The 27282-nt window shown below is 42.4% G+C and overlaps 2 protein-coding genes across 3 annotated transcripts in view; both read left to right on the forward strand.

Annotated features, from left to right (window-relative positions):
• The first annotated feature begins 968 nt into the window (after positions 1-968).
• Positions 969-24252, forward strand: LOC103179096 (isopentenyl phosphate kinase-like). Of its 2 annotated transcripts, XM_042342159.1 has the most exons (6): positions 969-1175; positions 17995-18118; positions 19949-20008; positions 21939-22100; positions 22477-22561; positions 23862-24252. In XM_042342159.1, exons 1-6 carry the CDS (start codon positions 988-990, stop codon positions 24107-24109), a joined length of 867 nt encoding a protein of 288 aa, XP_042198093.1. In that variant the 5' UTR covers positions 969-987; the 3' UTR covers positions 24110-24252. The 2 variants fall into 2 exon arrangements, with proteins under 2 accessions (XP_042198093.1, XP_042198094.1); XM_042342160.1 differs by lacking the exon at positions 19949-20008.
• Positions 24253-25503: 1251 nt separating this feature from the next.
• Positions 25504-27282, forward strand: part of LOC103179097 (immunoglobulin like and fibronectin type III domain containing 1) — a 28979-nt gene continuing 27200 nt past the window's right edge. Inside the window, exon 1 of the mRNA XM_007894189.2 lies at positions 25504-25540. The gene's annotated coding sequence lies outside the window, so the exon portion shown is untranslated. The remainder of the gene's footprint in view (positions 25541-27282) is intronic.

Consider the following 27282-nt stretch of genomic DNA (forward strand, 5'->3'; position numbering starts at 1 on the left):
TTGGCCTTTTGAAATATTATTTATAGTACAAAAAATTAAAAAGAAAGCTCTCCATGACTGAAAGATATGAACAATCAATTCACTTACAGTATATTCTGTGAACTGCCTTGAGACGTTTCGAAGACGTGATAAGGCGCTACATCAAATGCAAGGAATATTATTATTATTATTTGATGACTACCGCCTTGTTTGATTATGATACAGTACTTTACTACTGTGCTCCTCACTATGTTTTTTTTCCATCCAAGCCTCCAAATCAATCTTACTATTTTTTACTACAAATTCCAGGTCTAGATTTAATCTAGGGGACATTGCTGTGTGCCAACTAACTGCCCTGTTCACCTACAAAATACACAGTCACTGCACTTTAGAGTAAAATCCTGTGAAGCGCTTTAATACCTACTCGTCACGTAAAAGGCGCCATATCAAACGCAGGGCTTATGATTATTATTGCTGCTGTTTGCTCTGTTTTATGATCTTGTTATTGCTGCGGGTATATGCGCACCCAGGAGTTACGACAACAACTGACATGTGTATAGCTTCACGCCAGAAGGCGTCTTGGAGCTCTCGAATTATTTAGTGGTGACTTATTTATCTTGTAGTGCGAGATAATGATCAGTCTTAGTCCTGGGCAGATTTCACACGCACACACGCACGCACCCACACACACATACACCAAAAATATTTGCTCCATCAATTCACAATCATAATCATAATCCAAGAAGCAGAGATCCATTCGAAATTAAAACAAAATTGGAGGAAAGAGAGAGGGGGTGGAGGGGGGGAGGGGGGGGACTGAATGGGGGGGGGTTGGAAGAAAAATTTAGCCAGGAACAAATAATGCTCTGATTTACACCTGAAAAACTTTTTTTTGTATATATATATATAAAAAAATCTTTCGAATAAACGTTCGAAGAAACTTTTCTTTACTGTCTGCTGAAAACTCATTGATTTTCGTTGTTGGGGAAGAGGGCTGGTGAGGAGGAAATGACGTCTGGTGTATTTTTTTTTGGTCTAACCATGGCTCTTGACTGTGTGGTGAAGCTGGGAGGCAGTGCAGTGACTGTGAAAGATGAGCTGGAAACCCTGAGAGTCGGGGAACTGCGCAGAGCAGCCGCACTCATCAGTCGGCTCTGCCAGGAAGGCAAGAGAGCAGTGGTGGTGCATGGTGCGGGGTAAGCACACAACACGCGCACACACACACACACAGCACACGCACACACACACACACTGCAACCAGCACACACACACACTGCAGCCCCACGCACTCACACACACTGCAGCCACACACACACACTGCAGCCCCACACACACACACACTGCAGCCCCACACACACACACACACTGCAACCCCACACACACACACACACACTGCAGCCCCACACACACACACACACACTGCAGCCCACACACACACACACACACTGCAGCCCACACACACACACACACACACACTGCAGCCCACACACACACACACACACACTGCAGCCCACACACACACACACACACTGCAGCCCACACACACACACACACACACTGCAGCCCCACACACACACACACACTGCAACCCCACACACACACACACACACTGCAGCCCCACACACACACACACACTGCAACCCCACACACACACACACACACTGCAGCCCACACACACACACACACACACTGCAGCCCACACACACACACACACACTGCAGCCCCACACACACACACACACACTGCAGCCCACACACACACACACACACACTGCAGCCCACACACACACACACACACACTGCAGATAGCACACACACACACACACACACTGCAGATAACAGTGTCACACACACACACACACACACACTGCAGCCCCACACACACACACACACTGCAGCCCACACACACACACAAACACACACACACACTGCAGCCCCCCCCACACACACACACACTGTAGCCCACACACACACACACAGTGCACACTGCAGCCCACACACACACACACAGCAGCCCCCCCCCACCCCCACACACACACACACTGCAGCCCCACACACACACACAGTGCACACTGCAGCCCACACACACACACACTGGAGCCAGCACACAGAGCACACACTATGGATTTAACCCTTGACATTTTGATCTATACAATGTTATGTTGGGTTCCCTTTAACTGCTGCTATATAACCTGGTTCCTGGCTCCTCAGTGGCTCATTTGGTAAAACCACAGCAAAGAGTCAGAGCTGAGTCATTGAGACATGGAACGTAGGAACAGGAGTAGACCATTCAGTCCCTCGAGCCTGTTCCGCCATTCTACAAGATCATGGCTGATCTGTACCTCAACTCCAATTACCCGCCCTATCCTTTGATACCCCGACCGAACAAATATCTATCCACCTCAGTCTTGAAAATTTGAATGGATCCATCATCCATAGCCTTTTGGGGGAAGAGAGTTCCAGATTTCCACTACCCTTTGGGTGAAAAAATGTTTCCTGATTTCACTCTTAAAGGGCTGAGCTCTAATTTTAAGATTATAGCCCTTGTTCTGGATTCTCCCACCAGAGGCAATAGTTTCTCCAGCTAACCGATCAAATCCCTTTATTAATTTAAAATCTTCAATTCGATCACCCCTCAAGCTTCCAAACTCAAGGGAATACAGACCAAGTTCATGCAACCTGTCCTCGTAATTTAACCCTTCAGGCCGGATACCTGGTGAATCTGCGCTTGATATAAAAGCCAACATCCCATCCCATCAGTCTTTTTCATAGCTTTTTGCACCTGTGAGCTTGTTTTTAGTGATTTGTGTACATAGACACCCAAATCCCTTTGCTCCTCCACAGTTCTTAGTTTAGAAAATATTCTGTTTTGCTATTTTGGGATCCATAGTGGATGACCTCAAACTTTCCCACATTGAATTCCATTTGCCACAGTTTTGCCCACTCACTCAATCTATCTAAATCCCTTTGTAACTTCCTGATCCCATCTCCAAAAATTGACTGTGCCTCGTAACTTTATGTCATTTGCAAATTTGGATATAAAACTATTCCTTAATCCAAATCATTTATTTATATGTATACATATATTTCTATATAAGGTGAAAAGCTGAGGCCTCAATAAAGACCCCCGGGGAACACCACTGGTCACATCCTGCCAATCAGAGAACGTTCCCTTTATCCCAACTCTCTGTTTCCTGCCTCCCAACCAATTACCAAGCCACGTCGCAAGGTTACCTCCGATTCAACATGCTTTCACTTTTGCTAATAACTTCTTGTGACCTCTTATTAAAAATCCATGATGTGAACAGGATTGGTTTTGTGCTGGAGAAGTATTATAATAATCCTTACTCTACTGCCTTCATGTGAAGCACTAATTCGCCGGTTATGCAACGAAAGAGAGGATGTGCGCAAATTGTCTGTCGCGAACCCCTACCAAAAAAGTCACTACACTTTACAGTAAATCCTGTGCAGAGTTGTGAGTTGATAAAGGCCCTATTATTGAATGCGACGATTATCATTTGTCATCACTGTTTAAGAGAGATTAAAAACGTCTCACAAAAATCGCAGGCGTTCACACACCCGAATGGAAACGTGATTTGCTTGAGTGCATCAATGCTGCAAACCGGTGTCTGTGCTAAAGCTGGCGGCTTTCTGATCAGGGGTTAAGCACATTGACAGCCGTCGCAGAGACGCCGAAGGTTAATCGACTGACCTCATTCCGTGAATGGAATGTTAGAATCAAAAGTTGGATTGATTCAGACAAATGGTATGATTCATTAATTTACGACCTGCTCCTCTGGAGAAATCAATCACTTGGTATTTGGATGTGTGGTTTTGTGTGTGCGCGTGAAAGATGCAAGTAAGTTCAGTCACTGTCAGAATATGGCATGTGTTGGAGGTGATGAGCAAGTAACCAGCTGTAAATCACCAGAACTGCAAAGGCCAAAACTGAAGGCACTGAATACATAAACAGATGGTGCACGCACTGTGCTATGTGGTTGCAGAGAGTTCCAGAGACGAGAGGTTCAGGAACTGAAGGATTGGCCACTGACCAATGGAAGCTCAGATAGGGCGAGGCACTGACATGTTCTGTAGTTTTGCAGCTAAAAGAAAAACCTGTATTTCAGCTTTTGCAGATCCTCTTGAGAAGTCCTGACGTAAAAAGTGTGATATGAAAGGGCGGTGGAAGCAGCTTCGATAGAACTGTAGCTTTCGAAAGGGAATTAGATATGTACCTGAAAAGGAAAAAAAAATTGCAGGGGTATGGGGTAAGAGCTGGAGAGTGGGACTAGTTGGATAGCTCTTATTAAAGAGCCCACACAGGCACAATGGGCCGAATGGCCTCTGTCCATGCTGTCAGTTTCTATAAAATGTAAGAATATTATTGTTGTTTGCTCATCATATGACATCAACTTCAGCTTTTTCACTTTGCAGTGAAGTGTTCAAGCGTTCAATTTCTAATGAGTATTACTGACTGAGTGTCACATAATTCAATAGTGACAATTCTGCCTTGCTTGACTAAAGGCATTCACAATCGTATTTCTTCCCATTTAGGAAATCATCTAAACGCAGTATTTTAAATTCATTTTATCTGTAGCAAAACGCAGAGAAGATCCAGGAAAATGCAGGAAAAAAATCCCTTAATAATTCTTGCATTTGTTATAGCTTCTTTCACATCAAGAGATCTTGCTGTGATGTATTGACTGTGTATTTTGTAGGCGAACAAACTTCTACATATTTTTGTAAGAAAATATGTCAGGAGGAAATGTCTGACTATGATGTGAGTCCAGTGTGAATTTGGGGAAAGAGAGAGAAAGAATGAGAACCAGACAGAGTATTCAGAGTAAATCTGTATCTAAAACCAGTAAATCTGTATCTAAAATGAAATGTGTACAGTATTCAGTGTTATCGCAAGACTTTAACCTTTAACCCTTAACGCGAAAGATTTCAAGTTGCTGATCAGAAACAAAAGTTTGCAGGTAAAAGAAACAGACGGAAGAAAATTTGAGCCTAAAACATGAATCTACCTTTTTCAGATGCTGCTTAACTTCCTGCAGATTTCTACATTTGTATAATAAAAGTCGATATTCTGCTGGTTATTTGGCAGAGGTGAGTGTTATCCGATGAGAGAGCGTTACTGCAGTGGGTCCCTCCAACTCCCACCCTCCCTGGCCTCCATCCCCTCCTGACCCCAACTCCCAGCTTGGGTCCAAAAAAAACCTGAATCAGTGTCCAGCGCCTTGAGACGTCTTTTTGACGTGAAGGGCGCTATACAAATGTCATTTGTTGTTGCTGCTGTTAAGTGGTGATACCTTCAATGTAAAGTTTTTCTTCCCTTTTTATTGAATCGCCTCTTCAATATTTCATCAGATATTGTCAGTGTCTTATCTAGAAGGAAATCTTTGTGATTCATTTTCCGAAGTCTTAAACAGATGATTTGTTCAAGACTGATGTCTGCGAAGGATACTATCGGTTGCGCCCACAAAATATATGACCAGTTCACTCTACAGTATATTCTGTGTAGCGCTTTGAGATGTCTCAATGACGTGCTTGGGACTATATCAAATGCAAGGATTATTATTATTATCCATGAATGGACCCCATAGTGTGTGTGACATCTTTCAGTTCTACATGTTAATACAGATTTAGACATCAGTCAATCTGTGTATTTCTGCGTATACAACCTTGTGTTTTCCTAGCTCAGGTGGTAGCACTATTATCTCTGGGTTAGAAGGTTGTTGGTTCAAGCTCCAAATGAGGACTTTGAACTCACAATCGAGGCTGACGTTACTAATGCAGTTTTGGGGCAGGGCTGCATTACTGGAGGTATAGTCTTTTGGGTGAGATCTTAAAATGTGGGTCTAGTTTACCTGTTCAGGTGGACATTAAAGATCCTACGGCACTAATCGAAACAAGAAGGGATTTGCTCCCAGTGTCCTGGCCAACATTCCCCCATATAAAAATGTGAAGCGCTTTGAGAAGACCTCCCAGTGTAATAACATGCTATATCGAATGCAATGTTGTCCTCTGACCTCCACCCGCAACCACCCATTTCCCCTCCCTCCAAAAACGCAGTCGAAAACAGTGCATTCTATACATCGAGCAAATCCCAAGAGCTGATATAATATGTGGACAGCTGCTGTCAGGCTCATGTAGCAGGAAAGTCTGGGAGATTATCCATTGAGAATGTTAGTATTGTTTCTACCCTCTTGGTTTCTTTGTGTCAATAACTGATTTCAAATACTCTTCTTGTTTGAGCATTTGGCTATCCATCTTTTCGAATTTCATCCAGCAAGATGTGTAAACATGTCGACTGATGTAGAAGAGAATGGCAGGTAATGGGAAATGGGTCGAAATTCAGAGTGTTGACATTTATTTATAACTTACCTAATAACTTACTTACTTTAGCTGTTTAGCCGGGGTCAGTTGGTAGCACTCTCGCTTCTGAGTCGGAAGGTTGTGGGTTCAAGCCCCATGCTCGGACATTCAACTCACACAGAATAGGCCGACAGTCCAATGTAGTGCTGAGGGAATGTTGCATTGTTGAAGGGTTTTGTCCTTTGATGAGATGTGGAATCGAGGTCCTACCTACCTGTTTAGGTGGATGTTAAAGATCTCATGGCATTATTGGAAAAGAGAAGGGAGTTCCCCAATTAAAATTGCCCCAATTAAAATTGGTCATTCAACTCCGTGGCTGTTTGTCAGACATTGCTGCGTGCAAATTAGCTGCTGCGTTCATTTGCAAAACACACAGTCTCTCCACTTTACAGTAAATCCTCTGAAGAGCTTTGAGACATCCTCCTGACATGACTCGTGGAGTCCTGTAGCTCAGTGGTTAGAGCACTCGCTTTGCAAGTGAGAGACCTGAGTTCAATTCCAGGCAGAGGGTGAAACCTTGGGCAAGTTTCCTTACTCCACACAGAGCCTAATAATAATCCCTCCAAAACAAAACAATAATAAATTGGTCATTTTCAATCTACGACTGTTTGTGGGACATTGCTGTGCGCAATTGGCTGCCGCGTTCGCCCACAAATATACAGTCAATTCACTTTGCAGTATGTTCTGTGAAGCGCTTTGGGACGTCCTCCCGACGTGAAAAGCGCTATATCAAATGCAAGGATTATTATTATTATTATTAATGCGCTGCATGAAATGCAAGAATTATTATTATTATAATAACTTAGAACTTTTGCACCTTCTGAAATAAAGTTTGCACATCCAATTTTAAATGATTCTATCTTTATCTCCCTTTTCTTTTCAAATAGGGCTGTGGGATCCACCTGAATAAGTAGACGGGACCTCAGTTTCGTCCAAGGGATGTGCTTGATGCAATTTACCCTGAGCACTGCCAACCTAGATCTTGTGTTCAAAGTCATGACGTAGGGCTTGAACCCACAACCTCTTGATTTAGAGGCGAGCTGAGCTTGGATGACACATGCTCAGGTTTCACCATTAGTTCAGTTGGACTTTGTGTTTTCTGTGGCTCAGTCTTGGCCTCGTTTAATAACCATAATCCTCTCAACCAGTAAATCTGACCAGTTGAACACAGATGCATTTTTGGCATAGCAATGATATCTAGAGCTCTATAAAGTGCAAGCATGAAAATGCATTGGAAGTCCAAGTCTACACCATTAAATACTGGGTTAGCATTATTCTGAATCACTGGGGGACTGCCAATCGAAAGAACGCAATGGATAGCATATAAGCTTCTTGGTTTTATTTAGCTGAGATGTGACAGGCAAGTAACCACAATAATGTGATTTACCCAGCGCCCTTCACACAGGGCAGGGTCTCTGTGCGCTTGAGACAGATATAAAAAAAAGTTTGAACTTTACAAAAATCAAGTATGGTTTGAGTGGAGAAGGAGGGAACTTGATGAGGTGCTATTGGGTTGAGATATTTGACCATTTTCTTGAAACACTTTATGATCATTTTGACGGTCATCGGCCATTGAAATAGAATTGTACGCATGCAGAGTGATTCTTAACTACAATATCCAACAATCCTTGTATTTGGTATAACACCTTTCACGTCCAGAAGTCGTTTCAAAGTGCTTCGCAAGATTTATTGTAAAGTGTGAAGTGCAGTGACTGTGTTTGTAGATGATTGTGGCAGTCTGTTTGCACACAGCAATGTCCCACAAACAGCCTAGGAGTGAATGATCATTTTTATTTGGGGGATTTGTTGGCCATTACATCGCAAGAATTTTTAACATCCACCTGAACAGGCAAACATGTCCTTGGTTTAACATCTTGTCCGAAGAACAGCTCCTCCAACAATGCTACACATCCCAGCATTGCATTGGAGTCGAGGCCTGAACTATATTCAAAGTTGACGTGGGGCTTGAACTGAAAACATTCTGAAAAATGGGCGAGAAGTTCAGTCACGCACCTACCCCTACCCTCCCTGCCCTCCACCCCTCCTGATCCCAACCATCAGCTCAGGTGCAGATCCCTGACTGTTTTGGGATGTCCTCCTGATGTGAAAGACGGTATATAAATATAATTTGTTGTTGTTGAGAATGCTACCAACTGAGCCAGGCTTAAGCTACCTGCTGATTGTCCAGTTAGGATCACCCTCCCACAAAGGATTCTGGCTTGCATGGTTACAGAAGGTAAGTGATAAAAATCCAAAAACCTTAGTGATTGAACTGCCCTACTAATTCCTACGAACAAGCCAGGCTGCCTTATCCATCAACAACGGTGCCTTGGAGGTACACAGATTTAGAACCATAGAACCGTAACAATTTACAGTGCAGAAGAAGACCATTCACCCCATCATTTTGTCCTGGCTATTTTAAAGAGCAATCATTTCAGTCCATTTACCTGCTCTTTCCCCAAGCCCCTGCCTTGCCAATTGTTGAGGTGAACAATAGAAGGATAAATAACAATCAAGAAGATTTAAACCTTTCAACGCACTGGATCGATGGGGGTAAGGTAATAAATATTGTGGTACTGCACATAATAAAGATCATTTCAGTTGACATGGAGACAGGCAAGAACGTGGGTGTTCATTCATTAAATGCTTCCAGCTAGTGGTTCCCTTTAACTTTGTGTGGTTCACATGTGTTAGCTTAGCAACTGTGGCAACTGACAGCTGATAAGCTGTCGTCGCAATAGCAATGTGCAGCTATCAACTCTGAATGGATGCGTTGTGATTGTTCAACAAGAGAACGCAGTTCCTCCCGGTGGCCTGCCCAACAATATCCCAAATAAATTGCCTGTTTGTGGGACATTGCTGTGCGCAAAGTGGCTACCACATTTGTCCAAAAAATACACGGTTTCTACAATTTATAGTATTACCCCATGAAGCACTTTGAGACCTCCTCTCGACATGAGAGATGCTAATAATCCTATAATAATCCTTGCATTTGATATAGCGCTTTTCACGTCGGGAGGACGTCCCAAAGCGCTTCACAGAACATACTGCAAAGTGAATTGACTGTATATTTGTGGGCGAACGCGGCAGCCAATTGCGCACAGCAATGTCCCACAAACAGTCGTAGATTGAAAATGACCAATTAATTATTGTTTTTGGTTTTTTGAAGGGATTATTATTAGGCTGTGTGTGGAGTAAGGAAACTTGCCCAAGGTTTCGCCCTGACCTGCCTGGAATTGAACTCAGGTCTCTCACTTGCAAAGCGAGTGCTCTAACCACTGAGCTACAGGACTCCACTGCTATACCAAGTGTAAGAATTATTAATATTATTATTGATTATTGAACAATGTGTTAGACACCCAGCTAACCAAAATAAAATCACATTTAGAATATTTTTCTTTCAGAATCTGTTCCACGTATCCATTAATGTACGCTTTGAGACATCCTCCCCATGCGAAAGGCACTACATAACTGCAAACTGTGTTGTACTAATTCAAGTTCTTGTCCTGCTTAAGACTTCTGATTTCCTCTGACCTTTGAAGCATGTAATAGAATTCTAAGAAGAGCAATGAGGAGGATTCTTTGAGCAAGAGCTCATTCATTGGGAGAATAGTTGGGGGGGGGGCATGAGATCCTGGTAAATAAACTATTTGACTTGAGCCTGGAGAGCAACATTAGAAGTTAGAGGTTTTGAACAGAAATCTCGAGTAGAATTGGAATTAGTAATAGATATGCGAAACAGCCCTGAAGAAAACTGGCCTGATCTAAACGGCCTAATCTCAGTCCAAAATTTATGCTCTTCAGGGAATACTTTTAACGAGTGTGTGAAATTATGTCTCCCAGGTTTTTTTTTAACATTACATTTTTGCAAAGCTGAAGAAGCTGAATTACAGATGCTCTTCCCCTCTCCAAATAATACCAATTTAAAAGATATAACGACTCAACAGTACTTTGTGCTGCGTAGACTACATTGGGAATCTCTTTGACGCCGAATGGTCGATTCGAAGGGCAAATGTGTTGACTCCCACATACGAACCTCTGCACTTCAGAGATGAACAACTGAGTTTCTGATTGATTACGTGGTAAGAGTTAAAAACTCCTGGGGTCAAGTGCTGCAGTTTAACACCCAATCGAAAGTCATGCAGAGCAACAGTGCGTCCTTTGTGTTGGCGTCAATACTTTGCGAGTCCTTGCTGCCTCCACGTTTTTTTTGTTGAAAACCGCGCTCCCCTTCTAATAGCTTAATATAGTCAAGCGTGGCTTGAGTGCCGCAACGATAATAATAAAGAGAGACGTACTTACGTTGGAATCCAAGACTGTAACTTGTCCGCCACGGGACAAGCAACGCAGCGCATTTCACAATCCTAATCCTGTCGATCCTTAAGTGCGAAATTAATTGATTTAGTAACACCATGAAAATTTGATACTCGCTAATCCTAATAATGTAGTGCAATTTCATCAGAACTCGCCTAAAGTGTCTCACTTGGTGGAGGATGCATTACAGTTTGTGCTACGGTTCACATTCTCTTTATGTAAGAGTTCGACTCACCCCTTCTCTTCGCTTTTCCTCCTATTCCGACCCAACATTCTGTGTAGCTATCCAAGTAAGCTATTCCTGAGAGATGGAATAACATTCAGCGATAACACGTTTGTTGTAAAAACACATTTAGAAGTTCACTAGAAAGGTCATTACGGAAAGTGTTACCAGGTTTGCACTATTCTGACCAAAGCAGAAGAGTATTTACACGGAACAGGTGGCCAACACGTTATGCTGAGACTCGACTTAAGTTAGCCCATGTCATTGCTACTTGTTGGCAGTAGGATGGAGGATTATATTAGCTCGTAACTAAAATATGTAACGAGCCTGGACAGTTTGTCTCTTAGGTTTCTGAGCTGTGAAAGTCATCTTTTCCCAGCGATAGCGTGTAAAGCTTTTGACTTTTCTGAATTTTATTTTTTGGTCAGCCGGGTCAGTCAACGACCAAAACCCATCGGTGCTCAAGAGAATCCAAACCAGGCGAGGTGGCAATACAGAGTTCCACATATGTAGTGCCACTTACATCTAGAAATTTCCCTTTGCCTGGAAAGGAATGCGCACTCTCTCCCTAGAGGGACGTACCATATAGCCCTGTTTTTAAAATCTATAGATTCCTCTGTTCCATTGATAATTTTCCCACTGTGGGATATCATTCTGGGGACATCTCAAATGACTTCACAGGATTTTCTGCCAAGTCAAGTACAGAACCCCCACTCTGGGGTGAAAAATAGAGTGAAATAATAGTAATACTACTCAATGTATCCGATATACCACCCGTCAAACTTTGGAAGGGAGGACTTCTCAAAGAGCTCCACTAGATTCACGATAAAGTGCGCATAGCAATGTCCCACAAACAGCCTTGAAGTGAATGATCAATTTGTATCTGGATGACTATTAGCCAGGGCATTAGTAGAAACTCACTTGTCTTTTCTGAGTAACGTGAATGGTAGATGGAGTAGGTCATTTATTCGAGATATCTGTTTTTAAAAATCAGCACAATTACCAAAATACACCCCAAAAAAATAGGATGGAGGGGAAGGGAACTAAAGTTAATCAGGAGAGGTAATAAACTAGAACCTTCTTTGCAGCTGGCAACTTGTTCAGATGACATGTGATTTCGCTGAGACTGAGAGGTAGCAACCTGGCACTTTGGAATAAATCAGTCTACCAGTCAGTTTTGTGGAATGGTCTGGAGCTCTGCTTTCAGAAGCATTTCATAGGCATTCAGCATGTGCGTTGTGTGACATGTCATGTGATGTTAGTAGTTGGAAAGTTGTGTTCTTAGAAAATACGCCTCGAACTCAGAACATTTCATTTCAGTGTGTTGCCATGTACCTTTCAGTGCTCAGTCAAAATGTAAAATAATTCATTAGATAGTCAACAATGTCCCGTATCATTTGTTTAACTCACCATCCTGGAAGCAGGTATCAGTTTTCTGAGCTGTACTTACAGCTCATTTATCTTTGGCAGGTTTCTGAAAGCAGAATTGACTGATGGCTGTTAGTCGGAGACTGATCTCTTTATCAGTGCTCTGCCACTTAGTAGCAATCTTTTATAGGTTAATAGAAGCTCGCTTCATCTCACCAGAGTCAATCCCTCTAAGCCCCATCTTCGCTCGAGATACAATGCAGTTCCTTTCCCATTCGAATAATTGCTGACATTTTGCCCTTTGCAGAATAAGATTCAGAGCCTCAGATTTATAAGGAAAAAATCCTTACATTACATATAGCACCTTTCATGTCGGAAAGGAGTCTCGAAGTGCTTCACAGAATGAACTGTAAAGTGTAGTGACTGTGTCCTTTTTTAGGTGAATGTGGCAGCCAATTTGACACAGCAATCCCCCAATAAACAGTCATAAACTAGTCATTTTTTATGGGTTGTTGGCCAGGTGAAACTCCCTTTCCTAGATTTAACAGTGAGTGAAAAAAAGATTTAGAACTTCCTTTGGCATCCCTCATAATGGTCAATTCTAGACATCTGATGTCTAATAATATTGCATTATTACTTATTAATACTGCTAATAGTGCTAATAATAAGGGCAATGAATATTTTCCTGCTTGATATAGTTACCAAATATATTTTGCCTTTGATTTTTCCCATTAATTTGTTGTTTAACTATATATACCATCATATATGTAATAAAATAATGTATCCTTCAGATAAGACATCAAGCTGAGGTCTCGTCTGTCTGTTCAGGTGTGTAATAAGGATCCTATGATACAACACGAAAAGAGAAGGGAGTTTCTCCCGTTGTCCTGGCCAACAATCCCCCAAATAAAATTGATCATTCACCTCAAGGCTGTTTGTGCAGCTTCGCCGTGTACAAATTGCATACCACATTCGCCTATGAATGCACCTTACAGAAACGTCTGTGAAGCACTTTTGAGATATTTTGATGTGTTGAGTGTTCTGTAGCAAATGGAAGGGTTTTATTTTTATTAGCTCTCTCAATCCATCCAGGAATTTACTCTACATTTCGGAATAGAACCAGAAAAGATATATTCGGCCTTTTGATATAGTGCCTTGTTGTGTTAGCCAGGCACCTCAAAGACCTTGACAGGAGTTACTGACAAGTACAGTTACTGCGTAATCATAGGTCAACAAAGTGAATTTTCACACACCAGTGTCCCACAAGCAGCCATGAACAACAACAACAACAACAACAAGATTCCATTTATAAAGCGCCTTTCACGTCAGGAGGAAGTCCCAAGGCGCTGCACAGTTGGGTCAGGACCCGAGCAGGGGGGAAATGGTCAGGGTAAATGAAGTAAATGACTGATTTATATCTGGGGGAATTGTAGACCAGGACACCAGGAGAACTTCCCTTCTCTTTATGAGTTGTGCAGCAGGATCTTTAACGACCATTTGAACGGTACCTCGGTTTGATGTCTTATCCGAAGGATGGCACCTCTGAGAATGCAGCACTCTCCTGACACTGTATTGCTGTGTCAGCCTGGATTGTGAGCTCACTGATAATTCTCCCAGCACTTTGCGAAAGTCCCCCTCCCAGTGTAAGGCAGAAAGATTCTTTGCAAGGTTGACATCTGAGCATTCAATGAGAATATGCTTCATTTGAGTTGTCAAGAGGGAATTGATCAGAAACCCTCTCAGGTTTATTGCGTTGCCTCTGCTTATTTTTGTATGAAATGAAGCGAGGCCTTTGTCGATAAGAGCTGCCAGCGTTTTTCCTTGACATGAATCTCGTGGTTTGAGGTAATGCCAAGAATGACCCAGAGCTTTTTCAAAGAAAATATCTGCTTACACGAGGGAATCCTAGAGTCCTAATCCTTCAGAGCGTTCCTCCCCATCCCCCGCCATGCTTTATATATCATTCCTGGCGACAGAAATATCACCACCATCCTTCAATGGTGTTCCCTGAGCAATGGTATGCATCTAACTCCACTTGGAGCTCAACGTGTAGTATTTGTGTCCTGGGGGCATAGACTTAAAATCAGAACCAAGGCAGCTTGAGGACAAGAAGCATGGTGTCCTGTAGCTCAGTCGTTAAAGCACTTGCTTCACAAGCGAGAGGACCTGGGTTCAATTCCCGGGCAGGGTGAAACATTGGGCAAGTTTCCTTACTCCACACGCCTCTGTTCACCTGGCAGTAAGTAGGAACCCAATTGTTAGTCGATTGGCGGATCGCTTTTCTGTGGGTAATAATCCTTTCAAAAAAATAATAATAAATAAATATATTTTTTAAAATAATAATTATTTGGTCACTCACTCCACGACTGTTTGTGGGACGCTGCTGTGCAAAATTGGCTGCCCCATTTTACCCACAAAATGTACAGACAATTCACTTTACAGTATATTCTGTGAAGCTCTTTGAGACATCTTAAGGATGTGATAAGGTGCCATATCATGCAAGGATTATTACTTATTAATTCTTCACACACATGTCCTTACCTGAGAACTCATGGGATTAAAAAGAACTTAATTATTTTTAGGTCAGGAAAGGGTTACTTCGCCAAAATAGTTATATCCTTTTTGATGTTTTTTCCAGCTCAGCTCCCTGCCTTCTCCTTCAAACTCTTTAATCTTTTCTCAGAAATGCATCCCGTTATCTCCTCTACTGTCTACTGTTTCTCTGTTCCTTTCTGGATAATTTTTCCTGCATATTGTGTGTGTCTCAAAAGATATTTATTTGACCGAGTTTTCAGTCATCTTTGCCCTCCCACCCCCAGCTTGGGTACCCATCCAGCACCATTAAGAGCTTTGAGATGTCCTTCCAATGTGAAAGACGCGATACAAGGTGAATCAGAAGTCCTTATTCACAGAATCTTTAATTACCAATTATGTTTTTTAAGACAACGTTCATAGAGCGTGTGCAGCTATTACAGGAGAGACACACATAGACATATTCACACAGAGAGACTCACAAACACACACACATATAGAAGAGAGACACATAAAGACATTCACAGAGATACACTCACTAACGCACACACACTGTGTTTGTAAGTGTCTGTGTTTGTGTGTGTCTCTTCTATATGTGTGTGTCTGTGTTTATGAGTGTCAATGTGTCTGTGTGCGTCTCTCAGTATCTATGAGTGTGTGTGTGTCTCTCTCTCTCTGTTTGTGTGTGTGCGTCTCTTTCTCTCTCTGTGTGTCTGTGTATGTGTCTCTGTGTCTGTGTATGTCTCTCTGTGTCTGTGAGTGTGTGTCTGTCAGTTTGTGTGTCTCTCTCTGCGTCTGTGTGTCTGTGAGTGTGTGTCTCTCTCTGTGTCTGTGAGTGACACTCTATGTCTGAGTGTCTCTCTGTGTCTGTGAGTGTGCGTCTCTCCCTGTGTCTGTGAGTGTTTCTCTGTGTCTGTGAGTGTGTGTCTCTCTGTGTCTGTGAGTGTCTCTTTGTGTCTGTGAGTGTGTGTATCTCTGTGTCTGTGAGTGTGTGTCTCGCTGTGTCTGTGTGTGTCTCTCTGTGTTTGTGAGTGTGTGTCTCTCTGTGTCTGTGAGTGTGTGTCTCTCTGTGTCTGTGTGTGTCTCTTTGTGTCTGTGAGTGTGTGTCTCTCTGTGTTTGTGAGTGTGTGTCTCTCTGTGTCTGTGTGTGTCTCTTTGTGTCTGTGAGTGTGTGTCTCTCTGTGTCTGTGAGTGTCTCTTTGTGTCTGTGAGTGTGTGTATCTCTGTGTCTGTGAGTGTGTGTCTCGCTGTGTCTGTGTGTGTCTCTCTGTGTCTGTGAGTGTGTGTCTCTCTGTGTCTGTGAGTGTGTGTCTCTCTGTGTCTGTGTGTGTCTCTTTGTGTCTGTGAGTGTGTGTCTCTCTGTGTTTGTGAGTGTGTGTCTCTCTGTGTCTGTGTGTGTCTCTTTGTGTCTGTGAGTGTGTGTCTCTCTGTGTTTGTGAGTGTGTGTCTCGCTGTGTCTGTGTGTGTCTCTTTGTGTCTGTGAGTGTGTGTCTCTCTGTGTTTGTGAGTGTGTGTCTCTCTGTGTCTGTGAGTGTCTCTTTGTGTCTGTGAGTGTGCGTCTCTCTGTGTCTGTGAGTGTGCGTCTCTCTCTGTGTCTGTGAGCCCCGCAGTCAGGACACTAGCGAGCTTGGCAAGCGATGCTGTTTTTTGGCAGATCTCCAGGCCCTTCAGGACTGCACTGTTGTCATCGTCATTCGCCCCCCACCCCCCTAGTTTTTTGTTAAAGAAAGCATTCATAATGGTTTCTTTTGCAACAATCTAAAATGTGTTGTTTCTTCATGTTTAGTTTGTATCAATAGAGTGAAAAAATGCAAGTTGGCAGCGAAATGCACCTCAATAGCACCCATCAACTCCCCGCAATTTTCTGCAACATTTGTCAAATTTCCCTGCGATTTTTGGCAAATATTTCCGCAATTTTCTATTGGCCCTGCCTATGAGGAAGGACTTCTGATTCACCCTGTATCAATGTAAAATGTCATGCAAAGTTATCCAGGGCAGCCTTGTCAAACTCTACTGGTTCGATATCTTTTTCTTCCCCAACGTCTTTAACTTTTCCTGATACGTTTGTTACATGAACTCGCCCCACTATTGACAGGTGGGCCTTCCGCCACTCTGCCCCCACCCTCTGGAACTCCCTCCGCCTCGCTCCCTCGCTCGCCACCTTCAAGACCCACCTCAAGACCCTCCTCTTCGACCATGCTTTCGATCTCCCTGTTTCCCCCACCTGCCCTCTACCCTCCCTGACCCCGACCCCCAGCTCGGGTCCGTACCTCTTGTCTGTCCAACGCCTTGGGACGTCCTCCCGACGTGAAAGGCGCTATACAAATGCAATTTTGGTATTTTGTTGTTGTTGTAAAATCCTGGTACCATCTGCCAAGGGCAACAGTATCCTGTAACTGAGAACTTTTTGAGGAGAAATTACATTGCAGAGTTCATGGCACAAGCAACTGTTATCACATCATATGTTTATCACCACAGCAAAAGACCACCAACCCTCAATATTTGTATCAGGTTGTTTGGCAGCTATTAACTTAGCAAGAAGATCAAACTCAAGCTCTGCAATGCTGTAAAGCGAGACTTCTCTTACTGTTTGAACTTTTCCATGTTATTTTTGCATTCAGCAGTTGCCCCCCAACACCACCCCCCCCCCCATCCCCCCCAGCAAAACCCATCTCTCCTTTCTGTGTTGAATCTGTCGTGTGTTTTTTTTCAATTGAGCCGGTGTAACTTTTACTAAAACTTAAAGTTCTCCGCTAACTTTCAACTGATTCTGTGTTGTGATACTTGTTCAATGTGTCAGGGATGGTAAGCAGAAGGGGATTTGCTTTGCAGGATGTAATAAACATTTGCCGTCTTATTTTTTACGTTGTGAGCCACCTACTGGATAAACACTGCATTCAATCATTTAATCTCGGCAAGCTAAAAGGAAGCTTAGCATTACCTCCAGCGTGGTCGCTGACGTCAATAAACCTTACATTTTGCCAGCTCCAGGGTCAAAAAGGATTTGTTTTGGAATGGCAGAGAACATATTATATTTCTTATGGCCTTGGTGAAACACTGTGTTAAAAAAATTGAGGTGTTCAACAATTAACCTCGGCATTAAACATCAAATGCTGTAGATATTACCCCATTATGACATTTGGAGCTAAATTATACTCTTTGCTGCTCACATAAAGCTTTTATATTCTATATTGATCGCAGGTCATTTGGGCATTTTCAAGCGAAGGAATATCAGGTGGCAAAAGGAAGGGCAGTTACTGAAGGCAGTGATGGCATTGATCGCATGAGGACTGGTCTGTGCCTCACAAGGCTGTCTGTTACTAAGGTAATGAAGGAAATCCAAATTTATCTTCCTCGTGTCTCCTGCATCAGGTTCTGTTAACCTGCTGCTTCTAATTCTGTCCCGCAGATAAAAAAAATCATCCATCCACTTTATAGCTGTTTGTGAGATATTGCTGTTTGCAAATTAGTTGTTGCGTTCGCTTATAAAATACAGTCACGACACATTACGGTGTGAGACCTGATGTGAAAGGCACTATACCAAATACAACAATTGTAATGGTCTTTCACCGAGATGCTGATCAAAGGCTTCTTTGTTTATTTCAAACTTTGCGAATATTTCCGCAAGTTTTCATCAATGAGTGTGACTGCACATTTAGAACACACACCCACACACATACACATGCTTCAATTCCCTTTATCAAACCTACTAGGGAGTAATATCACAAGAGTGTGTGTGGTCTGAGTATGCCATAATTAGCCCATTTATGTTGCAAGTTGTCACCAAAATGACTGTGGTTAATCGCCAAATGTAATCGCCAACATTATATGAATAAGATAAAGATCAGAGGATACCTGTGTGGTTAATGTCTGGCCCTCATCTGGTCCAACACGCACAGAAACCCATCGCCATGCTTAACAGTTCTACCCATCGATGATTTCTGTTCACCAAGTATGGAGTGCCCACTCTCTCCGCAGAGGGACATCCCGTGTTTGCCTAATCTGAGAGTTTAGGGGAAGTTTTAGCAAAAGATAAGACTTGGGGAATCCAGAATGTGCATTGGGAGAAGTTTAACCAGTCAAAACCACACAGTTTACTGCTGTGATCAATGACAACTAACATTTATCTCGTTCCCCTCACGCCAAGCGGTGTCTCCGATCGCTTAAAGCTTATAAATAATAATATAAATAATAATCCTTGCATTTGATATAGCGCCTTAGCACATCTTCAAGTGTCCCATTGAACACTGCTAAGATTCCCATTGCTTGTCCAGACAGGCATTATTTTAAATCTGTGTATAGTGTTTTGCTTATTTATTTTATTTGTTTTCTCTGTTTCCTTGTATTGTTTAATATATTTTCAAAACGTTAAAATACAGGAGTGGATGCACTTTAATCCAGTGATGTGTCCTGGATTCAACAACTTGAATTGGAATTGGTTATTTTCATATCAGTATCCTTTCCACAACAGCCCGGCCCTATAATAATCCTAAAGCAATCCTTCTAAACCTTTCATGTTGGGAGGACATCTCAGCGTGCTTTATAGGATATATTGTAAAGTGTAGGACTTGGTATTTGCAGGTGAATGCAGCAGTCATTTTGTGCACCAGCAATGTCCCACAAACAACCATGAAATGAAATTCACTTTACAGTATATTCTGTGACGTCTAGAAGACGTGAAAAGCGCTATATCAAATGCAAGGATTATTATTATTATTATTATTATTATTATTATTATTATTATTATTATTATTATTATTATTATTATTATTATTATTATTATTATTATTATTATGTATGCCCAATTTTAACTGGGGAGTTGTGGACCTGGACTCTGGAAGAAACTCCCTTCTCTTTTCAAGCAGTGCCGTGGGATCTTTAACGTCTACCTGAATAGGCAGTTTAATGTCTCATCCGAAGGACGGCGTCTCCAACAACACAGCGAGCTACATTAAATGCAAATAATTATTATTCTTATTGTTACTAATATCATTATTTTCCAAACGTTTAGGGCACAAACTGACTTGTTGTTGGGCTCCACTGATCAGCCAGTGTGCAGACATGCGTTGATGGAAATGGGACTACATGTAATTGGCACATGGAGACCGCCCTCACCTCGTGGGGTGTACTGAATCATTTTCAAAATGTTTTACAGCTGAATCTGATGATAATTGAAGAACTAGTGAAAGCTGGAGTGCCAGCGGTCGGGCTATCGGTGAGTTTCCCAACAGTAAAGACTTGCTTATCGTGTGTGGTTTTAAGAAAAGCACAAATTGTGTCAGATTTTGTTTCCGATTTTCTCCCCCCATCGGCATGTGTGTGTCTCTCTGCTCTTGTCTGGTTGGGTTACAGTTCCACAGGCACAGGTTGCCCTCTGGTAACCCTGCCCCAAGTGGCTGTTGGTCTTGTGTGAGGCTTGGCAGTGAGTGTGGGCAGCCCACTGGACTGCAGAGGACGTCACAGCCACACACGCACAAACAATAGAGGGACCTGGAGCAGCTATCCTGGCTGCTTTTCCTCTCCCTAACCCCGAGAAGGCTGGCGCCAATGTAACCTCCTGCATGTGTCACTAGCTAAAGCCAGCGAACTCGACGCAGTATTTGTAACCAGCGAGCATCTGGTCTGTAAGCCACAGCTCGGCAGCGCCCAGATTACAGAATGTTTAATGGGCGACTGAGGCTCTTTCCTGATGGCTTGGGCGGGTGAATGCAACAGTTGGTCTGGTACAGAGCCACGATTCCAGCTTTATTCCCTCATCTGTGCCGAGCTTACAGGATATACTGCAAAGCGCTTGGCAGAATATACTGTGAAGCGAATTGGTTGTATATTTTGCGGGGGAAACGCGGCAGCCAATTGTGCACGGCAGATTATCACTTAGAGCCCAGCGCTTGACAAACACGAACACACAGTGAATCAGACGTTCACCATTTCAATAATTTTCTTACAAAATTGAACAGAAGACATCCGATCAAAAAAAAACGACACAGCAACCTACTTACTATTTATTTGTTTCCAAGCGCGTCCGCCAATTTGTGCACAGAGATGTCTCACAAACAGCAATAATAATAATAATAATAATCCCTATATTAGATATAGCGCCTAATCACGTCTTCTAGACGTCTCAAAGCGCTTCACAGAATATGCTGTGAAGTGAATTGACTGCATATTTGTGGGCGAAACGCGGCAGCCAATTGCGCACAGCAGCGTCCCCACAAACAGCCGTGGATTGAGTGACTCACTCCAACCCATAATAAAGCGAAAAAGGTCATTTTTAATTTCGGATTGAACAGTGGTGGATTGGAGCGACCGATTTATTGTTGTTTTTTTTTTCTTGAGGGATTATTATCAGATGTGTGGAGTAAGGAAACTTGCCCAAGGTTTCGCCCTGCCGGGAATCGAACCCAGGTCTCTCGCTCGCGAGGGGAGTGCTCTAAACACTGAGCTGCAGGACACCACTGCACAGTAACAATGACACAGTAACAGTGAGCTGGAAGCCAGGTTTTAAGCATAATTCAGCAACATTGCACCGACAGTGACAAATGCAATATTTTCGCACAACTTGGAAAGGAATTAGAGTGTTCCTTTCCTCACATCACCTGATTGGCTATTTTGAGTGCAGCTATGTGGGGTAGCAGCGGGTGTAAATCTCATCATCGTCACATGCAGCGTCGCCGATACTCAGGGATTGTGTTTCAGCCACTGTGGCTTCCAGTTTGCTTTGACTGGCGTAAGCTTCCCTCACCTGTATATAATCATCCTTGCATTTGACACAGCGCCTTTCACGCTGAGCCTCACGGGATTATAATATAAAGTACTGCGACTGTACATTTTCTAGGTCATTACGGGGAGATTCATGAAGTGGTTTGGCACTGGTGTTATGTATGCCTCTCTTTGCACATCTGCACTTTGTCTGCCATTGTCTATATAAAATAATGTGCACAACGACAACTTGCATTTACTTGGCTCACAAAACACAGCGTCAACTGCACTTTACAATACATCCCGTGAAGGCCTTTGAAACGCCCTCCCGACGTGAAAGTCGCTATATCAAACGCAAGATTGTTATTACTATTTTATTGTATAGAAACAGAGAATAAAAGTCACGAACAATTGCTAACATGCCTGTGGCTTTTGTTCTCTTGTAGGCTTTCGGGATTTGGAAAACTGCAGGGAGACGTGTGATTCAGCATAATATTTCTTCGGTTCACGATGTGCTGGCAGCAGGGTATGTCCCTGTTCTTCACGGAGACTGCGTTTTGGACTCCAATCAACATTGCTGCATATTGAGTGGAGACACCATTATAGAGGTAGTTCCATCAACCTTCGTGGCTATTCTCCTCGTCCACCTTTCTATCTATTTTAGGGACGTTTCTTGAAATTTCTGTGCTGGTAATTGGAATTGGTTGGAATGCAGACATATTCTTGTTTTTAATCCATTAAATTTACTCAAGGGAGCAACATCACAGATTTCAGATCATAGCAAAAACAAATCGTGTGACAACAGAAACAGCTCCGCGATTCTATTCTGCGTGATGGGCGCTATATAGATAGATGCATGTTGTTGTTGTTGGGTGAATTTTCATTAATGAATAAACAGAAGGTCAAGGTCACTCGCGCTCGTCTTCCTGTTTTTGATTTCCTTTCGCACGGAACTAATTGAAGTTGATCCCGAATTCTTCGTAGGTCATGTGTGAGGAGTTTATTCCAAAGCGAGTGGTATTCCTTACGGACGTTGCTGGAATATATGATCAGCCTCCACACATGCCAGGTATGACCTTTCCTCAAAGTAACAGGGAACAAGTGCTAGAGACAGATTGTAACAACAGGTTTTAATTTGCTAAATATTTCATCCTGGCTGCCCAAAAATATTAATGAAATCCAATGATTTCACCTCATCGACCCGAATTATAAATCTGTCAGGTACAGTAGTTATCAACTCGTTATTGGAGTCAACTAAGTGACTATCTGCTCTCATTTCCACTTGCTTTGTTTCTGCTGGTTGGGTTCACCACTGCGTTGCTCGAAGCAGCTCAACTGCGAGAAATTATTGTTTCTATCTAACAAGGGATAAGGGGACAAAGCATCATTGTCGCCTGTCTTAACCAGGTGGATATGGACTTTAAACCTTGTTTCTGTGACCCAAGCAGTTTCTGATTTAAATGAATAACCGCTGTGGCATGTGATTTTAAACTCCTGCAATTTCAGCCCGTGGGCACTGACTAGATTAAAACCCGTGAAATTACTTTGGCCGATCTCAACCCCAGTTTAATAATAATATTAATAATAATCCTTGCATTTGATATAGAGCATTATGACATTGTTGAGACGTCTCAAACGCTTCACAGAATATGTTGTAAAGTGGATTGACTGCGTATTTTGTGGGCGATACACAGCAGCCAATTGCACACAGCAGAGCCCCACAAACAGTCGTGGATTGAAGTGACCAATCTTTTTTGGGGGGAGGGATTATTATCCCCAGAAAGCAATCTCCCAATCGACTAACACTGGGTTCCTATATACTGCTATATACTGGTAAACATAGGTGTGTGGAGAAAGGAAACTTAGCCAAGGTTTTTCCCCTCCCGGGAATCGAATCCAAGTCATCTCACTCACTGTTATAATAGTATTATTATTACCCTTGAGAAGTGTAACTGACTTGTGATAATGCTTGCATCATCGTGAGACAATTACAGGATATGAACATATGTTTGCTGCCTGGAAAGGAACTGATTGTGTTTGGAAAGAACAGTGGAAGGAGAACTTAGGAGGAATTCTTTCACCCAGAGAATAGTTGGGATGTTGAAAACTCTGCCAAGTAGGATGGTGGAGGTAGAGTTGATTGTAGCTTTCAAGAGGGAAAGTGGTATGGGGATAGGGTAGTGCAGGGAGATTGACTTGACTCTGAGAGCCGGTGCGGACTCGATGGGCTAAATGGCCTCCTTCTGTGATGTCGATTTTTGTTTCTGTGATTCACGCCTGTTCACGTGCAAAGTTTTATTGGACTCTTTTTGGCGAACCGTTCGTTCATGCTGAGCTGAGATTTACTCACTGAGCTCTTGCCTCAACAGGTTCTCAGCTCCTGAGCCAGGTTTCTTTCAGAGCAGATGGTAGTTTGGCGCTACCCATCCAAACAGCCTCTCTTCCCCACGACACCACCGGTGGGATTTCCAATAAGCTTAGAACTGCCGTCAACATACTCCTCAACAGCAAAGGGGCCACCCGCGTGTTCATCTGCGATATCGACAGCGAACAAGTCCTTCTGCAAGGCGTGGTCAGAAAGAATGGAGGCACTGAATTATCAATAGAAGGTTCATGACGCTTTCGTATTTTGGCTGTAGATCTGGTTTTGTTTGCATCCCCTCCTCGCCCCCCATGTTAACGTTAACTGTGAACCTCTGAACATTTAAGTACCTGCTGAGTGGACTGATTGAAATTAAATGTGTCACTTGAAGAAGGCAAGCGTTCCAGGAAATTTATTCATTGCTCTTGGTTGATGTTTGATCCATTTGTTCCACACGCAGTCACGTCACTTGTTCCCGCTTATTTTCAGTTCGCACAGTTTGCTGTGATATTAACACAGGCAGCTCCATCTGACTCAGTATGGATAGGTCAAACACTGGAGCGTTCTCTTAAGATCCACAAGTGCAGCGAAGCAAGCACATCATCAAAATCTTAGAATAATGATAATAATCCTTACATTTGTTATAGAGCCTTTCATGTCAGGAGGAAGTCTCAAAGCGTCTCGCAGGATTTTACCTCAAAGTGTAGTGACTGTATTTTGTAGGCGGCTTTACACACGGCAATATCCCACAAACAGCTATGAAGTGAATGATGAATTTTAACTGGGGGATTGTTGTCCAAGGCACCGGGACAAACTCCCTTTTCTTTTCAAATGGTGCCACGGGATCTTTAACGTCCACCTGAACGGGCAGACGGGACCTTGGTTTACCGTGTCATCTGAAGGACCACACCTCCAATAATGCAGTGCTCTCCCATTGCATTGAAGTGTCAGCGTAGACTACAGATCATGAACCCACAACCTTCTGACTCAGCGGCTAACACACACTTTATTCTACTCAGATATGCAGACGCACAAAAATATCTAACTTCCACTGACTTCCCCATTCTTGATGATGATAATCATAATTATCCTTGCTATTGATATAGTGCCTTATTACAAAGCGCTTCACAGAAAATACTATTAAGCGAATTGACTATATTTTCTGGGCAAAACATGGCAGCCAATTGCACACAGCAGTGTCCCACAAACAGTCGTGGATTGAGCGACTCAGTCAAACCCATAATGAAGTGAAGAAGGTTATTTTTAATTTTGGATTGTACAATAATTACAGCCACTGATTTTGTGGTGATTACGGTAGATTATCATGATCTACAAAGAAAGAGTTCAACGCTGTCTTCTGTGAACTCCCCCTGCCCCTGCCCTCCCCATTTCCAGTTACTTTGCTGAATTGTTTCAGGGCTTGAAAGCTTGTATCCTTCTGTCACCTCTTCTGTCCTTTTAAGTGCTGAGGGAAAAGTGTGGATGTCCAGCGTATAACCCGAGGAAGCCGTCGCTGTCAACCAACTGGCTTCAAGTAATTTAATAAGCCTACTTCCCACCACCAATAGATATCTTGGCGAGGTTCATGTAATCTTAGTATTTATCACAGGACTAAAGTGCAAACCACGTCAGAAATATTGCACATTCAACCATTTGGGATCGAGCTGAGAGCTTCGTAAGGGAGAGGTACGTACAGGAATATTAACACACACCTAAAAGAAATGCTGTTTCTTTTCTCCACTATAACCTACGTGTGATTGAGCCAAGCTGAGCAAAAAGGCCACTGATTTTTTTTTCAACGTTGTAATAATTTAAAATCGATTTTCTTTTGCTGGCTCAAGGCTTCAACAACGATGCTTAAGCGATCATGCCTTTTGGCAAATGATTGAATTCTTGTGCCAGAGCAGTATTTGTTTTTATGTATTCTTGCATTTCATGCTTGGAATACCTTTTAATATGCCAGGAGAATTTTTTTTGTGTGCAGTATATTTTGGCTGTTTGCTGGACATTGCTAGCTTCCCATGTTTGTCTGCAAAACATAATCACTACACTTTACAGTGAACCCTGCGAAGTACTTTGAGACATTCTTCCAACGTGTAAGGCAAGGCTTATTATTTACTATTATTATGATGATTTATTATTACGAATGAATGTGAGCGTATGAAAAGGTCAACCATAGATCTTTTTTTAAAATTAAGAGTTTAATTTAGAAATTTCAACTCTCTGAGCTAAAAATTGAAAGGGTAAAACTAACTGATGGAACAGATTGTTCAAAAGAATGTAGCTTGAGGTTACGGTTTCCACTTGGTTTTGTAAAATGTGCTTTTTTTTAGATAAAAAGTTAAAAAAATGAATGATTGAAACATTGAAATGATGTAATATTAGTGATCAGCATCAACAAGCAAAGACATTTTGAAGTTTTTTGACTAACTTGTAGTGTTGAAAGCTCTATAAAGTGCTAGAAAGTGCATGTACTGACACTGTATGCCTATTGAATGATTTTCAGCATTAGGTAATAATAAGCCTTGCATTTGAGGTAACGCCCTATCATGTCGTCGAAAAAGTCCCAAAGCGCTTCTGAGGAATTACTTTAATGTGTAGTGACTGTGTGTTTGAAGGCGATTGTGAGTCTCCCACGAAATGTGCCATTACAAAAATATTACATTGAGGGAAAACAAATTCTATTCTATGTTAGCGGGTTGAACTGTTTGTGATACAGAGAATTGAAATGTAAGCTTCAACTGCGTAATTACTTTATTGGAGTGAGCCATCGCCTGAACGTGCAGATTGACTGTACATTGAAGTAGAGGAAATAACAATAACAACAACAACAACAACGTGCAGATGTGCAGATTATAAAGAAAAAGAAATGTGCAGATTATAAAGATTAGCATACGTGCCACCAGACCGGGTTGAAGAGAAATAGTTCTCCTTCTTACTCAATGCCATCTAGTGGATTAAAGTTGATTCGCATCGTTCAATGACTCACTCTCTCTAAAGAAGCTGGGCAAATACATTCGATGAAATCTGGGTTAAAAAAAAACATCACTAAAGATCATGTAGGGTTCAGCATTGCACTCCAGAACATGTAGAGGTAGCGTAAAGAGTCATAAGCTTTCAAGGCAGGAGCAGGATTCCCTTTTGGTTAAACTTAGTGTACTGGTAACCAACGCACTGACCTTAAACAAGAAGGTTTCTAAAGGTGAATGGAACTGATTACTATCTGCCTTTGCCTCTCAATTTACACCTCTCCAGTTAGTGCTTGTACCGCATGGGGTCTGCACTGATTTCATACGAACAGAGCTGCAAGATGCTTCGCTTGGTAAAGAGCATCTGTTGTATAAATAGCTTGATTATAGTATGCTGCTACAGCACTTTACAGATGATTTATGCAACGGTAATGTCCATCCAGCTTGGTAGCAACTTTA

This window comes from Callorhinchus milii, unplaced genomic scaffold (genome assembly GCF_018977255.1).
Source record: "Callorhinchus milii isolate IMCB2004 unplaced genomic scaffold, IMCB_Cmil_1.0 Scaffold19, whole genome shotgun sequence".
Taxonomy (NCBI): Eukaryota; Metazoa; Chordata; class Chondrichthyes; order Chimaeriformes; family Callorhinchidae; genus Callorhinchus; species Callorhinchus milii.